The sequence below is a fragment of the Lepisma saccharinum genome, chromosome 19, assembly GCF_977018435.1.
Source record: "Lepisma saccharinum chromosome 19, izLepSacc3.1, whole genome shotgun sequence".
In the NCBI taxonomy this organism is placed as follows: Eukaryota; Metazoa; Arthropoda; class Insecta; order Zygentoma; family Lepismatidae; genus Lepisma; species Lepisma saccharinum.
Genome location: NC_139247.1, coordinates 16,390,908 through 16,413,144, shown reverse-complemented (window position 1 = coordinate 16,413,144; position 22,237 = coordinate 16,390,908). Strand labels below are relative to the sequence as shown.

General features: G+C 38.6%; 1 protein-coding gene across 1 annotated transcript in view; it reads right to left on the bottom strand.

The window, feature by feature from the left end:
• LOC146003080 (sodium-coupled monocarboxylate transporter 1-like) overlaps positions 1-21,620 on the bottom strand; it is a 196,058-nt gene extending 174,438 nt beyond the window's left edge. Inside the window, exon 1 of the mRNA XM_083141251.1 lies at positions 20,909-21,620. Coding sequence (XP_082997377.1) covers positions 20,909-21,119 — 211 coding nt within the window. The 5' untranslated portion in view covers positions 21,120-21,620. The remainder of the gene's footprint in view (positions 1-20,908) is intronic.
• Positions 21,621-22,237: the final 617 nt, after the last annotated feature.

Here is a 22,237-nt window from a genome sequence, read left to right as displayed (position 1 = left end):
GTAGGGAACATTCAAATGGAAAGTAATTGCTTCCAGTTTCCGAAAGCGACATGGCTTTCATTGTTCGGTATAAGCCAACTTCGAGGCACAGATTTCTCCCAGATGTCAGAAAAATCTGCAGGTCCAGTAGTAGCGATCAGGTATTCGTTTACAGAAGTGCTTGTGCTGTTTGTCTTGAATATTAAAGCGAGTAATTTTAGGTCGTATTACGTGTATTCGGTGTCTGTACCATGAATAAGCGTGCCAAAGATAAACATTCTTGTGCTGTTGCAGAGTGTACCAATTGGGGCTGTAAGGAATCTGGCACCACATCTATTTCTATTTGAGGGCCTCCCCGATGGCGTAGTGGTGGCGTCATCGCCTTATAATCGAGGGATTCCGGTTCGGTACCCGGTGGAGGCACGTAGTGGTTCGGATATGGAAAAAGTTATTCAATTTGAGATTGTGTTTGCATCCTTCCATGGGTCAACTGTTTCCAAGCAACATAAAGTTATGGACACTCTAAAGACAGTACTTCAGTCAAAATTTCCTGAATTTAACGAAAAGATTATTTCCCTGTATGTCAGAACAAGAACTTTCATTAGAATTCGACATTTGAATAAACTAATGAAACTCAAGTCCATGGAAGCAAGTGTAGCGAGAAAAAGACGACAGTGGGTAGCATCGTCTTCAAAATCATAAGTCTCCAGGAAGGGTAAGTTGTAATGAATTTTTATTCTAATTGATATTTATTTCCGCCTCGGCCTCCACCGTATAGTGATTAACAAATCACATTGCTAAACCAAGACAGAGGCCAGGCCTATTGTTCATGTATTTATTATTTGACGTCGCTTTTTTTACCACTTTTGGTTAATCGCGGCGATGAGTGTTGATCACATAAAATTGATGAAAGGGCAGGCACAAAGAACATCAATGCCCACGACGTGACTCCAAGTCGGGAACTTCAGTGATGGGATTCAAAGTCGAACACGCGGTTGACCAGATTCGCCATCGAGCTGGCACGAGTTTCCTTGAATTTATTAAGGGATTACGCTTTCCCACGACATTGCATTTTATCCATTTATTATTTATTTATTAATTTCTAAAAAACATATTTTGATGTTACGGTTTTTTAAACACAAATCAGTTTAGGTAGAATATTTCTGCAATTTTACCATAGTGTAAACTTTAATGTAAGCGAAAGCATGTTTGCATCAATAGTTAAAGATTTTCACATCTACAAAAATATATATATATATATCCAAAACCCATTTCCACCTCACTCAAGGATTATGCTAATTCAATTCAAATTGTACGCGGGTTCAGTGCCATGAATCTAACCTTTACTGAACAGAATGAGATTGGTTCATAGAATGTATCGCCGAAAATCAATTTCGCTGATATTCCGTTGTTAGTGTTGCCCACGAGACGAGACTTTGGCCTGTCTCGTCTCGTGGAAATGCTGTGAAATGCTGTCTCGTCTCGAAAATATTAGTTTGTCTCGGGACACATGATCAATCTCGTCTCGTCTCGAATTTTTAAAAGCCTGTCCCGTCTCGTCCCGTGGGCAACACTATCCGTTGTCGCTGTTCTATTTTCATTAGATACGAGCTCCAATTACCATTTTAATCCTTCGTTTTAAAAGTTATTCAAACACAAAAATAGTTATTGGGGGTCATTTTAAAGTCGTTTTTTTACTTCATTACTGTCTTCATTTGATTTTTTGATTTTCTAAGAATTTCGGCGGGCTGCAGCCCCTTAATCCCCCCCTGCGTACACCAGTGCTTGCCACACTCATCTAGCCCATCAAATTTATCATTTCATCATTCATTTTTATTGTTGCGGTTACCCTAAATACGTAGAAAAGCGACGTCATATAACAACAGCGACAGCGACATCCTATGTATACTAGATATATAAATTATAATGAACAAATTATTAATAACAAACATCTGTGAAAATTTGAAGGTATGAAGGATAATAAGTATTGGTGTGGTAGCGAAATATTTAATACGTAAAATTGTATTTATTTACCCATACGCAACTTCAGATTTCAATGTAGGGGCGATATGAGAGGATAGTCGTGATTACTTTTTGTTTGATTTGTATAACGCCATTTATTGTAATTGCGTGCTGTAAACTTCTTCATATTATTGCCTAGGTCTTATTCCTTGCGTTTTGCTTATTATTCTGCTGCAAATGGTTAATAGAACCAAGATATGGACAATTGAAAATGAAAATATTTCCCGTAAGCTTCCATTGCTACGCGAGCCACGCCCCTTGACAGATCCCCTTGGTCACGTCAGAGCTCGTTGCGGCTTCTGGCCAATGGGAGAGCTCCGTGTCTCGGAATGCTCTTCCTAAAATACTTCTATATTCCTTGCCATGGGACGTTGACCGGTCCAGACACGAATCGTGGCAGTGGAGGTGTTCATCCGATCGGGTTCCACTCAGGATACACTGCACTGAGAAGCACCAGGACACCAGAGAATCCGCCTCCTCCAATCTGGAGACTTCTGTTTCTGCCATTCACTCTCTATTGTCTGACTCATCGTATCATGTTTTGATGCTCTGGTACAGGTTGATGGCGATCCTCATTGAACCGCCGTCGCAGTGCCTGCTGCGTCTCCTGAATGTAACGCCTTCGGATGAAATGTGGTCACTGCCACCGATTCATGTCTGAAACGGCCAATGTTCCATGGCTGGCAGGCTGAATGCGAGACATGCAGCTACCTAAGAATGCGAAACTTCTGCGCATGCGTATCAGCATTCCGACAGTGTTGCCAAATGTTATTGGTAGATACAATATGCGCCAGCCTATAGGTATTGTGAAGTGTTGGTTTATTTGTTTGGTTTTGTATTTGAGTGAAAATGTCAACACATTTGGAGACGGTGGATGATTCTTTTACTAGAATGTTTTGCTACACTTTAATTTCTGTTAATAAGTGCGCTCTCTTTAATTCGAACTTGGATAATTCGAACAAAAACACATTACCTTTGAAACCCCTATCTAAAACAATGTTAAAAATGACTACTTCATTCGAATTTTGAAGGTTAATTTGGATAATTCGAAGTCAGGTTTTCAATAATTTAACATAAATCTTTCCAAGAAAGACCAAAGTGGTTGCTACATAAGAAATTCCAACAGATGACTGGTCCACCTTTTCTTCTTGAAAAGGTTGTTTTTATGGTTAACAGATGTGCCGACGGCAGCGGGAATCCCCAGAGCTTTTGTTTGTAGGAATGTGACTTTCACCCTCTCAGAAACAAGTTGAGAGGGGAGCGGATACCCCTACAGAAGGGGTCATTTTTCTGTGTGTTTTAGTGGAGTCACAATGTCGAAACGTGGTGCGTACAGTAGCTTAACATTAGATAAGAAAGTGCGTGCGAAAGACAAAGCGTGGTATAGGCAACGACTTAAAGTGGTTCAAACAATCACGTGATGCGAATATTCCAATAAGTATACTGTTCCTGGATGGAGATATGGATAAAACATAGCAGTTGTAAGGTAAGGTGTACTTGATTGATTTATTGATTGATTTAGGTTATTTCACTTCGCGTTTTGTGCCTCTTGGCTAATTTGCGAAGATGGGGATGAGTGATGAAATTGATGGATGGACATTCACAAACAACCAAGCCCGAGCGGAACCCTTGGCGTCGCAGCCCGATGTGCTAACCACTCGGCCACAGGGCCCGGCGGTAAGATGTACTGTTTGCGTATTAATGCAGTTTTATGTTTAATACAGTGTATTATTTCATTGGTGTTTTTTTTAAAATTACATTCTGATTAATTTGATTTTTTTTCGTAGCCCCTTGGAGTTCGAATTGTAAAGAGTCCACTGTATCTATAAATCTCTGTATAGCCTACATTTTCAGCAGCATTATACGGCGCACGCTTTTAGAAGGAACATGAGTTCGGCCAATACCCAGCCAGTGCTACTGCGCTGTGCCAAACTAACTGCTAGCGCAAGGGAAGGACAGAAAATTCGCGATGTGTCCATTATTTTTGATAATGCATGCACGGTATATATAAGTACAGTGAAATAATATAGTGAATATTTCTACACAGGATTATAATATCATATCACTGTAGCATATACGAGAAACCCATACCTGAAAGAAGCTTGAAGGTATTTATTTATTCATCACCGCTCTCGTCGTCTTCCTCGGTCTCCGCATGGACGTCCGCAGGATTTTTTTCCAGGGAGGGGCAAGGAAGGTGTTTTTTTTTCAGGGGGGGCAAACAAGGCACATTTTCCTCCATAATAGTGTTGTTCCCTCAAAAACATTGCTTAAATTTGAATATCATATTCATCAGTAGCGAAGCGTAGTCTTACGAAGGAGGCAAGCAATGTTTCAGTACAACAAAACATGTAGTACAACGACATGCCGAGGGGAAATATTCAAGGTTTATAGCCTCATTTACCCAGTCGCTGGATTTGTCAAAATATCGTAATAAAGTGACTGTACTAAAAATAAACCATATGATCCGCAAACGTCACATTTACTTTTTAAAAAAAATCCAGGTAACGTTATTCATATGATATTAAACGTTTTGCATATGCGAACTTTCCGCATACGACTAAAGGGAGACGGAATTTCTTACTTACTTATTAGTACCTTTATTTGTTCATTATTATTTAATATGGTCAAACGGTGACCAAACCGATTTAGATAAAAAAAAAATGGGAATCATTTGTTTATTTTACGCTGCATGATGTAATTTAGTATTTTTGGGCACCCTTAAAACCGCATTGGAGTAACTTAAACACTAAATAAAAAGTTAAACACAAACAATAAAAAATTCATTTCAAAGCAAAGAAACACATGCATAGACGATGTACTCACCACAATAAATTTCAAACTTTTGGTGTTGGTCGACCCCCTTCCACGATTTTCATTTTAACACTTATCTCTCTCGAGCTAAACGAAGCAATTTTCAATTACTCAATAATAAAGTCCGCGCGTTCATTATATCCCCAGCGGTTAACAAAGGGAGCGGTGCTCTTTGTTAAAAGAAACACCCAAGCGGGCGGTTTTCTCTTGAAGAAACTGGAGTAGGAAAGCGATGTTGCCAAATTGAAGGAAAGGGTAAAGAAAAAGAAAGAAACAAACAAATTAAAGAATATGTAAAGAGAAAAGAAATATAGATAAAGATTAAAAAGGAGAATATTAAAAAAGATAGGAAAGAGGCATATTATAAATCCTCATATTTACACTGAATATACATATATAGTTAACTTACCTTCACTCATCGTCATCGTCATCGCTGTCTCCCACGTGAATCACGAATCTCTCCTGGTTACTATCCGTGTCGTCGTTAATATATGTTCTCTCAATTTTGATGGTGTGTTGAATACAGGACAACCAAAGCTGAGCATCAATTGTGCCTGTTCCATCACGCAACAGCTGACATACACTGGCACTTAGAGTAGGAGATACATTGTTTTTCCTCACATATGATTTTAACTTGGCCCACACCAGTTCTATGGGATTAAACATGCAATGGTAGGGAGGGAGTCGCAACACTTCATGTCCACGTGAGGCTGCAAGCTCATCCACTACGTACTTTTTAGTAATGTTTGCCGATTTAATTATTTCTAATAAAAGGGCTTTTATAGGAACAGGTTTCGGTACTGGAACGTCGTGCCTCTCCATGAAGGAAATAATATCCTGCAGTTTTGTCTTCATAGTTGGGATTTTCACCAGCAACCTCGAGTGGTAACTTGCATTATCGCAAATTATGATACACTTTTTATCACTTGGCAAATTTGGCAGCAGATTATTGGTAAACCAATTTTCAAACACTTGTCCGGTCATTTCGTCGTGACTATCAGCTTTACAATCTCCAATGTTCTTAGCTGAAAGATACAAAAAATTTGGGACCCACCCCTCACTGCTCCCAGCATGGAGCACCATGATGCGTTTTCCTCGTGCTGACGGCGACTTCAAAATACAGTTGCAAGTACCATCGTCCCAACCTTTTTTGACGACGTCGTGAGTGTCGAACCAAGTTTCATCCAAATAAACAATCTGGCAGCCTTCTGATCTCAACTTGTTGAGTTTGTGCAGGTAACGATACCGCCAAGTAACAATTCTTGTCGACTCCATTATTGCATTTCTTTTCTTCAGCTGACGAAAAGAAAAACCAAGTTTCTTCAGAAGCTCTCGAAGCGTCGTTTGTTTGTAAGGGAAGTCTGATATTAGTTTCAGTTGCGTTAATAATTCACAGACACTTGGTGCGCGTCCTTTAGAAAAAAAATTATAAATCTCTCTCCTAACAAAATCGCAAACAAACTCGTCCACTTAATGATTTTTTTTTCTTTTTATTACCAGGCTTCTTTGGTGTAACTGGGCCTCTTTCTGTGATCTTTCGCACTGTTTTCCTGTCTAATTTCAAAATATTTGCTGTCTCCGATATTGGTCCTCTTCCTGCATTATTCCTGGAGACATATTCGTGCACACTGCATACAAATTCTTGAGCTTGTTTGTTCAGAATTCTCTTTCTTTTCCTCAGCACTCTGGAACTGCCGCTGCTAGTACTTGGCTGGGGGTCACTTTCGTCAGTTAAATTCTCCTGCGCAACAACGTTTGCTAAAGGAACCTGGTTTGCAACCCACGGTCTCCACATGCTAATAACAAAACCAAAATCTAATATAAAACTAAAAGCACAACACTATAACAAAGCAACAATACAGCACCATAACACAACAAAGAAATAACAACACAACACAACACAACTAGTTAAGAAAATCAACCCCGCACGTGGTTATGGCGCAAAAATAACGAGAGGCTCACGCACCCGCCTGCTCCGCCTTGCAACTACAAGAAATGTAAAGAAAATGTGGCAACAACGTCTGAGTGCACGCGCTTATCGGGAGCGGTCTGGCTATTGTTGGCTATTGTTTCCAGTGTTAAGTTTTATCAAAGGGTTGCCGATGGGGATATAATGAACGCGCGGACTTTACACCCGCACTTCACATCAACCGTTCCTAAATACGCGTTCATTCCGATAAATTCACAGCACAAAACACGAAGCAACAAACACTCACACTATCCCACGCGCTTTCCACAACTGCAAATGCAAGCATCCACACAAAACACTTTGAAATTCTCTGAAACAACAGAAAGTGATACCAACCTATTTCCTTAATTTTATCCGTCACAAAGGAAAGATATATCAGTTTGGAGATAAAAATTACACGGAGGAATCAGAATCATTTCAGCAGAACGAGTATGTACATTAATATTTAAGTAATAAAGTGTCATTCAATGGCGTGCCCGGCGCGAAGGGGGGGATGGATGGTAGACATAACCCCCTTTTGGCCCAGTATATCTAAGAAAAAACGTCAAAGGAAGGAAAAGATGACAAAATGGGGACCGTAAAAAGACCCTGGGAACACCACTTGCGTCATAATAATAGAACTTAAAACATATTCGGGCCTCCCCGATGGCGCAGTGGTAGTGTCGTCGCCTTGTAATCAAGGGGTTCCGGGTTCAATACCCGGTGGAGGCACAAGTGTTTCAGATCCCATTTTAAACTGTAGGTCCAGTCCCGATTAGCCTTACTGTGCATAAAGTGGACTTAAAACAACAAATCAATCAATCAATCATTAAAACATATTCTTGTGCTCATAATATGCAGAATGTATACGATTTACTTCTATGCCATGTACAAATATCAGTATATAGTTCTTTCTCAGATAGCTTTATTTTCACCCAAAGTTTTATTCAAAAGCAGTCAATTTATTGATTGTAAAATTTGTAAAAGAGCTCACTTGAATTACTGCGTAAATAATTTGGCAGTTGCAAACACTGGTAGCGGTGAACACTTCTGGCGTAATTTGAGCTGGACCGACCAGGAAGCAGGGTGCAGGACCAAGGTCCGTCCAATCTTCCCTCCCTCCCTGAGAAAACTCTTCACGGTGGTGCAGAAATTCCACTGCCCCAACTCCCAATGTCAACTTTTTTTACGCGTTTTACATTTCGCGAAATCTAAAATAATTTGTAATATAATATGATATATATGGAATTTAGAACAGTGATAATAACTTCTTTTAGTTATTTTATGACTAACAATTATTATTATATTTGCGATCTTGTTTACGTGTTCATGAAGACAAATATTCGTTACTAGTGTGTGTTTGCTGGCAACGTACCCATAGATGAATCCTTCTGCTTTCGGTTGAACTCGGCTATTTTCGGGAATCACGCAAGCTCGGAAAGCACAGCTTTTTGTAGAAGCTTTGTGGACGGGTTCCACCACAATTTCACGCTTCGCCATGTGACTCCTTCGGAGGCCTTATTTTCCCGCAGAACGGCTGCAAGCATTGAGGCTGGTGCTTGCTACAGAGCTGCTGGGGGAGTTTGCGGCCGCATTTTTTCGGGAAATCGAGTGCGATGGAAACTAAATACGGTTAGAACATTAAGTACACTAAATGATATTCGAATTATGCAAGCAGTGCTTGCATTGCTTGTACTATATCTTCGCCTCTGATATTCATGCAATAATTAACACATATTATTGTGGCTGTAATGAAATTATATGTGACGCACATGGGTCTGTCACTGATTTCACTCATTTCCGAATCACTCTCCTGGAGGTTAATGATTAGATTTTGCACCCTTGATGCCTGTACTACTGGTGCTAAGTTTTGAGAGTGACATTATTTAAAATAAAAAGAACACACGGAACACACATAATTGCACGAAAGGGCTGTATTTAATCTTTTCACAAACTATTCTTTGTGGCGCACGAGTGAACGATAAGCGAATAATGTTACACCGGCCTTGCAATGAAAACGCTGAACTCAAACTGACCCAGGCTTTCAATGTTCGAGAACGCCCAGAACAGGGCTGTTTCAGTCTTATGGGAGATTGGTTGACCGTAGTTAGTATTCTGTGTTTCTACTGTTCCTCGCGAACCGGCTGAAGTCAAATTCGTGTCCATATTCACGAACCTTTTCTTCTACTAAATTTTATTGCGAGAATGTGAGTATAATACGTGTAATATTTACAAATAGTACCAGCAATGTACGTATTCTACAACTCTTTCATTTACACAATATTTAGTTTTTAATTTGGATAAGTAGCTTCATCCGGCCGACCAGTCTGTTTAAATTTTGAAATTGTGTTGTCTGATTCTTGTCATTAGAATATTATTTTGGGGATGCGGTAAGTGTTGCCTAATGTAGTTAATGAAATCGTAATTTAACATTGTATGAAATCACTGCGTAATACGTATCAAAGCTTTTTTTCAAAAGTGATAAAGAAGTATCGCCAAACGCGAACCAAATTCCGTTCATTTCATACATCAGTACAGGCTTGCATTCAGTATCGAAATCGAACTTTCTGATTGCAATTGTGTGTATCGTTTGTTGTGTAAAATAAAAACTCAGGAATTTTAATGAAATGGTAATAATATTATATACTGTTCTGTAAGGGCCAAGTTCCATGTGTATAACTTAATCTGTGATGTTATGCTTCTGCAATAACTTATTTTTTAAGTTTCTCTCATATTTGCTTGCTTGAGTGGTTTAGGTGGACCAGGTTTGGTTCTCTTACTTTTATATAATAATTATACACACGCGCGGAAATAATCAGATAATTACACCTAATGATCCTAACCTACTTATGTTATGATTCCGGTAATTATTTTGCTAGTGAAAATAACCCTACATGCTATTCTCACCACCTGGTGAAAATAGTCGCAGCCTTTTTTATTTGTATGTAGCTTATCCTTAAGGATCATTTGAGGTAAATGCAACTTTGTATTGAAAGCAGCATATTTTCAGTTACTATTTTCACCAAGTTTTTGTGCTATTTTCACCTAAATTCTTGATTCTTCACAATGTGGTAATTATTTTATAAAACATTCACGTTCTCCTGTAAGATTTTGTTTTGCATTGCTTGTTAGGTTCTATGTCTCAAAAAATAATCATCTATACCATGTGATATCACTGCTCTCTCTAAAAACTGGTAATAATAATAATCAATAATCAGCATTTTTAATTTGTGTTAAGCTCTATGGTTAGTTGAGTGATTTAACTTGCAAAAATTGACAATGTGTGAAATATAATAGCATCTGTACTTAATAATAAAGGTACCAGTTTCATAGATCGGAGACACATTAAAATCAGATATTTTGTGTTTTGCATGGTTCGTACCTACCAATTGTGTATTGCGGAACATAGTTCAAGGTGCTATTATGCTTTTTACACAAGAACAAACACTTTTTCTACTAAAAATAAAATTCATTTATCTAAGTGCTATCGAATGCACGTAACGGTGCGATATCACTTACTTTGTGAATGATATCGCTTCTTTTGTTTTCCAATATCAGTGTTTTCCAACCTTCTTCACCGAAAAATGCCTACTATCGTGTTCGTCACGTGTGCAAATTGTACATTGCTGACGGATAGCCCCACGAACCATTCCGATAAGGTTAGGTTTGGTTAGGTTAGGCAAGCATAGTGAAAAAAAGGGGGGTTGGAAACACTGACATGATTTCCCGGTCAAATAGGTACCACGATGAAATAAAATACCTTGACTAACGTTAGAAACCTTAGAGAAACTCATTTCCGATGTGTCTCCGATGTATGAAACTGTTACCATAATAATAATAAAAAAAAACTGGTGAAAATAACTTGTTCTGCTAGTCCCAACACCTCATGAATGTAGTTGCACATTTTTATTTTTATTTTGAGAATAATTACTGAAAATCATGGTTCCCATTGTGTCAAGTTTTTTTTTAGAAGCTATACAAGAGAATGAAAAGGTGCTTTCAGTCCTGCAAACAACTTTTCAGTTCGGAGAAACCTTTCTCTGGAAAAAAAAACAACACTTCAGAGTGTGATCATTTCCACAATTTATCTATTTTAAGATGAACATTTTTGTGTTCAGTAACATGCATGTATCATGATACAAACAGTACAGTAGTTACTGATACAACAGATTAATCAAGTCCAGTGAGATGTATGAAAATAATTAGTCTCGGCTGCACACTGTTTATGTTGTACTTCATTAAATACTAGTTGCTCATGTTATAAAACTATACGTAATAACTACAGAAAGGAGGTATGGAGTAGCAAGGTCCAATATGATTTTTTCATTTTGTAATGGTGCTCGTATGTCCCTAGGATAAAGCAGCCAGAGTTGATAATGAAGTCATGCATTTCTTAAAGTGAGTACATTAAGTACATTATTTTTGTTTGCCACAGCTTCGGTCGACTTTATTTTTGCAAAGTGTACTCTCATTTATGTGGTGAGCACTCTAGCATGTTGGCTACTGAAATGTTATTGTCACCAGGGAAACTATGTTACCCATTGGGCAGTTCCCAGTACATATTTTTCTAATAGTATTTGAACATGAAGACGCAAGAAAATTAATCCCACTGTACAGCACTGTAGAGCATTTATTTAATTTCTAGGAATTATCCACCATTGTGTGTGTTTTATGCACACATCAAGATAGTAGAAGAGATGCAAATGCAAAGTCCGGTATGGGACTTGGACGTGGGAAGTGTAATAAATATGGCACTTCTCTGTTTAAGTCTCGTATCAGCTGGCACAAAGTTCATCGTGGAGGGAAATAAATCAACATTTCTTCATTCATGTTCAGCTATTTAGTAAATGATGAGTATTTGGTTTTTAAATAAGCTGTTTTATGTAAGAGATATTGTAGATATTATTTTTGTTAATATTTTCTGTGTATTATTAAAGTAGAAATATTAATTTTCAATATTATGGGTTTTCATTCTTTCAATTGCTTTAAATGCTGAAAGAAGTCTTCAGGGAACAACTATTAATTTTCGAAAATATGTTTTCATGCTTTTCTTTCAGTGTAAAAAGCATATGTGTATAGTAGGTGTTGCTGCACTTGCTATAATAAGGTATGAAATTTCACTTCATCTTAATGGTCAGTGTCATGACAGTAAATTTGTTTTAAAGGCTGAACTTTTTCGTAGCATTCCACCTAGTACTTTTTATTTATTTGATTTTTGAGAAAACTTCCGAGCATTCTCTTGGTAATTATTATATTTTTTCTGTGCAGACTAACCTATTTCTAATCAGTGCCGTAAGGTATGTGAACTGATCCCTGACAGTATTGAAATTTTTATTATCGAATGGAGCATAGTTGCTGTATGCAGTCATTTTTTTTCCGTTTTAATGTGTGGCAAAGAAAATATTTTTTATTGATCGATGTAAAATCTTGCAATACAATCCTGTATAGCCGAAGGATCAACCAGGAAAAAAAATATTTTTGCAAATATGGATTAACATGACATAAATCATTCTGAATTCTTGTATACTTATTTCATTCCATTTCTCCACCCAAGAAAAAAAGTTACCTATTTCATTTTCGTATGATGTAGATTTTTTTTTAAAAAAAATGCTTTTAGAGGAAATTATATATTTCCGCTCAAAGTAATAGTGCAATTTCAGGAAGTATTGGTAATAGTACGTTTTCCATATAACTTTCGTATACTTTTATTTTTGTTTGATAGAAATCAATTTTAATGCGAAAAGTTTGTAATTAAACGAAAGCATTGCTTATAATTAATTTCCGCCACTTCTAACTACGTTTAGTCAATTTGCGCGTATAATTTATTATACGCGCAAATCGGCTAAACGCGGTTAGAAAGTATCGGAAAGCGAATGGTACGGAACACGATAGTGTTTTGTCGTTTCTAGCAATCCGCGAGTCCTTGCGCATATCGTTCGTCTTCTGTTTTTTCCCCGACGGTGCTGCCGTCGGTGGTCGCGAGGAAACGACCTTCCAGTGCCGCCATACTGTCAACCATTTTTAACCCGCAGCTGTAACATCTTGTAGTAGTATGTCTATGGCCCAGAACAATGAACGGTCATTGTTTATATCGAGGCGAATTTAACACCCACAGTTTTCCCTAGACACAACAACTCAGCTGAGTCAACACGGTGGCAACGAAAAAGACATGCTGAAGGAAATTAAAGGTGTTTCCCTTGTTTCTTCAAGGAACGATAACTCCGTCTGTAGGCGACGGAAATTCATGGGACTTGGACAGTCAGGTTCAAAATGTATTTCCCCATCTTATGATGAACCTTAAAGTGGCGAGTTTTATGAAAACTTCTTGCGCGCAAGAAAAATACAGGACACTGCTTTTAACTTCCGCGCCGCAGTCTCCTAACTGTACAACGTTGCACTCCTGCCATTGGTTGATCGCCACGCACACCCTCTGCGTGGCCCCGCCCGATATCGCTTCTAAAAGCGTGCGTCGTTGCATAATGAAGAATTTGAAATGCAGTTGGAGCAAGGGAGAGGTCGAAAGTCAATGCAGAGTGGCGATGTTTTCAAAGCGCTAGCGCCACCATGGTAGATGTACAGTTACCAGCAATATAAGTAGAACGAACATCCTAAAATACCTGCTTCCCTGCAAGGCGCTATGTGTGTTGCCTAAATCTAGGACGATGAACCAAGTTATCGCCCAATAGTTAAGTAACCACACATCGTATTGCAGGGAAGCAGGTATTTCAGGATCCAGGTGTTTGTTCCACTTTTATTGTCGGTGACTGTACGTGCTAATACCTTAACGAAAGTAACTACAGTAAAACCTCGTTAATCCGGACCCCGATAAGCCGGACTTCGCTTAATCCGGAGAGGCAAAAGGCAAAAAAAGCAGAATGCAAGGTTTTAAATGTGGCTAGAAGTCAAGAAGAGAACTTCCCAAAGAAAAGGCAGTCAACCACTGATGAAATTCTGTTTCCCGCAGAATTTGTACTGTACTGTATAGTGTATTTAGGCCTATACCACTTTAATACACCATAATAAACGTGTTTTGTTACTATAAACGGAGTTTTAATGCACTTTCTACTGTTCTTTTAGGTTATTTCTCTTAATCCAGACTTTCTTTAAAGCGGTCGACTTATCCCCCATTAGTCCGGATTAACGAGTTTTATTGTAATTTCCTAGTTGTTTCCAGTAGACGATTTGTAACATGAACAAAAGCCTGGCGAGTAAAGGGTTTGTAACGTTTCTGTGCCTTCGAAATAATAATAAAGACAAAATTCCATGGCGTCATAGCCCTCTGAGAGTCAGGGCCTGCAAAAAGACTTTTTGATTGAATGACGCCTAGTCAGATCATCAAATCCCATCGCTGCTGTTTTCTGGCTTTCTAGACCGGAGCCCACTACTTCTTCTACTTCAAGTAGCTCTCCAGTTGTCCTCACGATGTTGGATCAATATCAAATATTTGAGAGGCCCCCGTCCCAGGAATCAAACCCTGAATCACTTGAACCAAAGGTGAGAGCGATAGTTATTTGGCTGCTCTGGAGTCCTTCGAAACCAATTATAGTAATATAAAAGAAAGAAAAATTATCTTTCTTTCTTTGAAGTTTGAGTTCGAATGGATGTTTTAAACTTCATGCACAGATATACTAAACGGGACTGGACCTACAGTTTAAAGTGGGATCCGAACCACTGTGCAATGTGCCTCCACCAGGTATCGAACCCAGGAATCCTTGATTACAAGGCAACGACGAGGTTTCTTTCTGTACATACCGGTTCCGACTCTTTCTTCTCACACCGAAGATGCTACGACATAGTTAGGGAAAATTCTCAATTTTTCCACTGTCCGGTGAGTGTTTCCTTTCTCCTTCTTTGATTTTTATTTAGCCCTTTTGGCCCTCCTTGCTTTTATCCATTATATACCTATGTGTGTGTGTGTGTACGTGGGTGGGGTGTGTTTGTGTGTGTGTGTGTGTGTATATATATATATTCTAAGTAGAGCCGTGGTAGCTCAGTCATTAGGTCGTCTGATTACCATGCGAGTGGCTCGGGATCGATCCCCGCCGGGGGAGAACCGGGACTTTTCCACCTGTTCAAGTTGCATCGGCGCCCACCTAGCGTCGTATAAAGTGGGTACCTGGTGTTTTAAGTTCACTTTATACACAGTAAGGCTAATTGGGACTGGACCTACGGTTGATTACAAGGCGACAACGCTACCACTGCGCCATCGGGGAGGCCCGGTAGCTCTCTATGGTGCGGAAACAGGGAAACTCAGAACAAGTGAGAAAAAGCTACTGGAAGCTCTGGAAATGTGGTTGTGGAAACGAATGGAACGGTGAAGTGGACAGAAAAATTGAGAAAGGAAACAGTGCTAGATAGGTATCGGTAGTCACGTGTTACCTCTGACGCAATATCTAGCGATATTCAGTGTTGCAATATCACCCGATTCAGTGCCGCATCCTGTACATAAGCTACACATACTGAATACGACAATTACTATTCTGTCAAACACGCCTCGATTTGTTTTCAAGCCACTTCGCTTCTTGTTAATCATATGCGAACACTCTGCCGATGCCAGGCTCAATCTCATTTCCCATGGAACGAGGCCATCAAAAGTTGTCGTTCATGACCAAAGATGTGTGCCGCGTAGGTTGACAATCACTCCACTGCAAGATTTCCTCCTGCATATGCATAACCCAATTGCTTTTGTCAGGCGCCGGTGTGCAAGCTGTTCGCCACATCCAAGTTCAAAGATACGTGGACATAAATTTCTCATCACTAGTTTCATTCGCTTTACCTATTTATTGTATACATTTACAGGAATAGTCTTACATATACTGATGTTCAGTGTGTTAACGGGGGGGATGCCAGGGATTTTCCCCAAAAAAAGAATTAGAAATAGTAACATTATTAGATTACGAAATTATATCAAATTTATCGAAACATCCTATATGTAAAAACAATCTATGAAGTCATGAAAAATTAGACCAATTATTTCTATCTGCCTAGGACGAGTACTGTAGTTGCCCCTCCATAAGACCGGCTCTGTACAAAGTGTATAATTTTTAATTTACAGACATTAAGAAATCGGCCTTGGATAAATTACTAGGTTGACATAATGGTGGAAAACAATTTAAAACACGCCACTTGTGTTTATTTACCATAAAACGTGAACATTAATGAAGCAATTAAAAGTAATTGTCAAAGAAACCAACGTTGGCATTCTCTCCGTTCAATAACGAATGGTGTAATCTCAAACAATATGTAATCACTTTCTTCAGTAGATTCACACAACTGATAGCGATCGAACAATTTCCATTATTTTCTTGCACAGATAGAGAAGAAGATAAAAGTGTGGTAGTTATAATAATGAATTTTGTCCTTGTGAATGAAAAAGGTAATGTGCAAGAACACACACGTTTCTGTTTCTTGGTACAGACATACACAACGGCCATAATACACAGAAAACTTAATGCATTAAATATGTATGTTTGATGCACAAGAAACGCATCAATTAATGTACTAACCGAGATAGCAGAAAAGCTTGTGTCAAAGTGGAATGATTTAAATCAAGTTGATTTAAATCAAGATTTAAATAAATAATTTATAGAATTATGTACATAAGGATCTTGTAGATATCAGAATCACTTTTGTGTAGAAAAATATACAAAATGCTAATCGTGTTAAACAGTAAAAAGTGTAATTATCATTAAACTGTAAATAAACATGGCATCTAATATTTTGCAAACTATTATTTTTAAACAATGCCAAAACCCAACTACAAAGACTATAAAAAAATGAAAATTGCAATTACACAGTACATCCAGAATGTTTTATTTTCACTGGAAAAATAGTTACTGAAATTATTATAGTTTCATTAATACACTCACAAACATTTCCATAGCAGGTTCAAATATACAGTATCAGAAACAGAAAAATGTATATTTACATATAATTTATTATTTGTTTTAATCAAACTCTTTACTAGAAAAAGTCTTTCTATAAAAAAATATATCTATATGTATGGTGCCAAAAACCATACAACCAATTTTAAGCGTGTTTCCTTTTAATAAAAACCGATTTAAAACAAAAAGATCCGATTCAAATTTTAAAAATTGTCCAAAATGATGTTTTTAATTAAAATCATGATTTTATCCACCCTGGCTCGTGGTACTTTTAATGTAGCTTGCTTGTAGCTTGTCAAAGCCAGTTGGATACAGTAAACTTGATGGATGTTTGTTTCAAGCATGCAGCTTTCTGTGACAAGCTTCGTGCAAACTTGCCATGTCAAACTTGCTGGAATTTTGACACATGGTAACTAGTGTTATTGATTGAAGCCTGATGCAGGCTAACAGCTTGCCTTATATGCTTGCAGAAAGTTGCTTCACTTTATATGAAAGCTTGTTTCAAGAATGAAGCAAGCTTACTTTGCTATCTGGAAAATATTCTTTTGTGGTCTGTGCCAAGAATTGGGTTACAGTTGGTGCATTTTTTTGATATCGTTTGTAAAGGTAAAAGAGACCAAAGTGCATCGTATGATGAAGGTGAGTATTTGTATGTCTAGCTGTACTTTAATTAATCAATTTATGCAATTATAAACATGGTTTCATACAACATATTCAAAACAATTAAACATAATTTATCCATATCCAACTGTGACGCCCATGGGCGGTTGACCCCTCACTCTATTCCACAAAAAGTAAACTGTCTTTACTCCCCAGTTTTGGCACCCAATTGCCGATACTGATTTTGAATCTACTGATTGCATAATTTATTCTGAAAACATATAGAGGTAACAGCATAGAATTGTTTAACAATTCTTCTACACTAAATATCTAACTAAGAGTATTAGGGGGGCAACTGCCCCTTTTCGCTCCCACCCCTTGCGCACGCCTATGTTGCGATAATTCTCTAAGCATTTGGACTCTGAACTACAGATTTTATGCATTTTTTGTTTAATTATTAATATTATTAGAAATTCTTTATTCATGGGTGAAGTTCAACGTGTGGCTGCTCTACCACTTAACCCGCAAAATCTAATACAATAAAACAAACTAAAATACAATAGTATTATAACATAAGTATTCCATTACATTTATAGCTTCTAAATATTTCAGTAATTAACACTATAAAAATATAAAGACAATTTTACTCATTCACACACTTCAAAATGTTTATCTGGGGTTCAAATCTGCTCAATTTTTTGTTTGCTTGTTTTGATTTCAACGTAAGCATGCTGAATCTAGTCATGTGTACTGATACGTTTACTTTTCTGTGTTTAAATATCAGAGTTGTTTAAGGTTCAGGAATTTTAAACTTGTACCGAATATAAATGGTGCGAGAAAAAAGGTTCTGGTCCTATGCGGAACTCAATAGAACCCATTAGAATGTATGGGTTAGTGGACCTTTAGCAACTCTGGTAAAAATAGTGAAGTATTCTAAATAGGAATTTTGCTTAACAGAAGGTTCCCTCCCGGATAGGTGTTACGGAAAACATAATAACACAAGAGATTTTTGGGAAGGCAGTTTCAAAAAAATAGCAGAATACAATTTTACTCTCTATTTTGGTCATTGAATTCACCTCGTATACCTTATGATTAAATCGCGACAGTGAGTATGATGGTCCTGTGATGGTGAGCCAAACACAAGTAGCGCTTTCCAGATTTCACCATGTGCAGTATTCTTTTGTAATGATATAGAACTTTGCAAATGGATGCTTTCCTGCATGTTGCAGCAGAAGATGGACGAATGTTTTGACGCATCGGCGTACTTTATTTCTCTTTGCGTGGAAGTAAAGGAGTAGGAGTATTTAAAATGTCGACAGTTTATGTCTACATTCAGTTTATTCGCCCTCCGTGCAGCAAAATCTGCGAGACATTCCGTACTTTTGCCTACAGAACGCATATCACGAATCGGAAGAAGCTTCAGTGCAGACGACGCCATTTTGATTCACCAGCCTCACCAGTTCTCGAGGCTGGTGTAAATTGATGACGTCATGGTTCAACCTGGTGAAAGCTTTGGTGCGCTTTGGTACGGGTATCGAACACGAGACTCCTAGATTATAAGGCGACGACACAACCACTGCGCCATCGGGGAGGCCCTGCTACGACGCCAAGTGTCCAGGTTCGAACGCCGACCTGGCCATGGGTGTTCTTCGTGAAATTTCCTTCATCCATTTCATCACTCATTTTCATCTTCATCATCTTAGTCAACAGTGGCAGAACAAGCGAAGTAAAATATACGAATTCAGTCAATCAATCAATGATCTATTTGTGAAAATCATATCGCTTTAATTTTGGCTGCCTGTTAATATTGGAAATTTAGGTTATCTTGTATTAGAATCTAGTACTAAATTTTCCTGTACCAAGAATGGGTTGAAGGTATTTATGGTGATGCTTGTAGTGTTGTTAATGAAACCAACTTTTAAGAAATAGTTGATTGCCTGAACTCGGAGATTTGTTTTATAATTGTATGCAAAAATATACGTCATAAGTATGCTGATAAGTCACCCTTTGCTTGGGTGAAAGAATATAGGCTTTTACGCAGCGTGCGAATTAACAAAATATTTCATCCCCGAGAAAGAAAACCTTTTTTATCCCTACAAGGGATGCTTCTATCCCCCCCTCAAAGGAAATTTAAAGCAATAGTAACCAATTCTTAGCTTTGTTACAAACACGATTGATAACCATTCGTGTTCAATTACAAAGATTTTCCTGCCGAAAGGTATGCAAACTTGTGTATTAAAGAAGCAAGTGATTAACCTCACGAGGCGTACAACCAAGGGTGCCCACAGAGGGGATTCATGACGTGCCTGCGTCACGGGAATTTTTGGGGGGTTACAAGATTTCATACCCATTCGATATATCTTCACGCAAAAATGACGGGGGTCGTTTCTTTGATTGACTTGTTATGGATTTTTAGTTATGGTTATAATGTAGTTTTTCTACCTGCCTGTGGGTGATCGCGGAGATGCCTTTAGAATCGGTTTGGAAGGTAAGGCGTGCTGTTCGCATTAATACAAGGTTAGTCAAGCAGACACAACGGCAGTGAGCCTGAGCAGTTTTGTACGTTTTATGTTAGCAAACATGAAAGTGTGCCTAATGTGCCGGGACCTAAAGTAATCATATATTGCGGAAATATGTCTGTATTATATTATTCTGCAAATTTTGTGTGACCAAAATAATTTTAGAAAATAATTCGGCATAAAGTGGGGGAGTGGAATGTATTTGTTTTGGGGGGAGTGCGCCATAGGCCTTGGGGCGGATGGGCACTCCTGCGTACAACAGCAGGCTGTTTTTCGATTGGCATACTGCTGATATTTTACATGTAAGTTTGAGCTTCGCAATAGAAATTTGGTCAAGTTTTCGGTGATACTAGTTCCATAATTCTTTTAGTGTATGAGTTTGGGTTTTGTTAGAATGTAAATATACTGTTTCTAAATTACATGTAAATGTTATCATAAGATTTAATGTCCTAGGTTAGAAATAATATTCAAAGGTACTTAGAACTGCAAGACAATAGTTTACTTTACTGACTGTTGTCGCACCAAAATCTACATATCCAAAACCTACCTCCCGAGATGAAATCACAAGCACGCCAGAGAGTTGGCATTTCGCCAAAAAGAAAAAGCTTAATTCGCACACTACTTTTACATTTAAAAACATATTCAGGCCTTTCTGAGAGGAATGCATGAATTTTAAAGTGGCTCTTATTGTTAGTCAAATTTGACTATTTCGAAAATAACTGCTATTTGAGTGCCTAATGCGGGAAAATGATGAAAAATCTGACTATGTTCATAACTTTTAATGCCTATTTTGTATTTTCGGTGCTTTTTTTTGCCTATTTACAGAGTTTTTAGTTCTTTCGATGCTCATCCTGGTCATAAGCCTTTCTTCTCCCTTGCTTTCCTATAATAAGGATGATACCACAGATAGTGTAAATAATATATGACACTGGAAAGTTCCGTATTGGAAATATAACACATTATTGCGAAATATTTTGATAACACTCAATGGGCAATGAAAGTGCAGGGACTTAATTTCTAAAATAAAATATGATAACAGGCAAATTATTAGGTGAGCTCGAACCCCACGGGCCCATATAAATTGGCACCATTGTAGTACAAGTCGAAGCACAATTTATACCATAAAGACTGGAGTTACTCACCCAGAATGAGGATTGCAGAAATGTAGCTGGCTAGAAGAGACATGGCTGTTGGGAACACCGGCATTTTCCTTCCTCCAACAAGGTAGTCGGAGTTCGAAGTCTGCTTCTTCATAAATCCATAGTACACACCTATCATGAGGGACGAGGCGAGCAAGCCTATAAACACCACATAGTCAGCAATAGCCAACCCTTGCGTCACACCCACATCCATGGTTGTCACTGGAATCTTTCAGGCACCCACAATGTAAGAGGTCTCCAATGATTCGTGGAGTTCAGTTGATGGGCTAGATATGAAATACTGCCACGACACTGCAGCTGAACGCTGTCAAATTTCAATCACGGTAGCACAACACGGTTTATCGATACAGATATCATAGTGAAGATTAGCGCTTATAAGAAGAACGGGTCGTTTCAGATGATGCTTGTATTTAAACACAGCCTTGTCCAGGTGCAGAATGCTGAGTTATGGATCACTGACACTCGCTTGACCCAGAGTGGCTGAGTCGCCCCCAGCTATACCTGAACGGTGACTGGTGATTGCGAATTGCAATCCTTTCCCCTCAGACTTTCACATCCCCTCCCCTCCTGCCAACGTCACATAATTTCCCATCATAATTCTCCTCTTTTTTTGCATTGGGCTCTGTCATTTATTCTACGCCTGACCGCACACTGGGAAGGTTGACAGATAAGTTGGAAGTTGTGGCCTAATCGTCAACAGGGAAAACAGACTTCTTTGTTGCACGTCACGTTCGGCGAGCGCCTACATGTAGAAATGACATTTATGCGGACGTACGCCGGCGTCTATCCTTGAACGAGCTTCAGGTGATAACGAGGTGTTTTACATTCCTACGTGCTCATTTTCAGTCCATTGCGGGAAACAGTTTGGCTTCTTGAACTTGCAACACAAGGAATTCGAGAAGGTATCAATGCGAATCGTATGACCGAGCTGAGTAGGTTATCGACATTGTTTCTCACTGGGGGGAGTCTGCAGGGGTGGAAGAAGTGCCGTTACGCGATCTAATTGTTGTTTAAGTCCACTTTATGCACAGAAAGGCTAATCGGGACTGAACCTACAGTTTAAAGTGGGATCCGAACTACTATGTGCCTAAACCGGGTATCGAATCCGGGACCCCTTGATTACAAGGCGACAACCACTGCGCCATCGGGGAGGCTTTATAAGTATTTCTGAATGATCGTTAGTTATCGCAATGGATGTTCACTAACTTTAAATCTCTGCCGTGGAATGAAGTTGCAAGTTTAAAGCTTGACGCCGGAAGCGCGGCAACGGAACGGAACGGCGTCTCAGTAGACGATGACCTGCAGACTTGT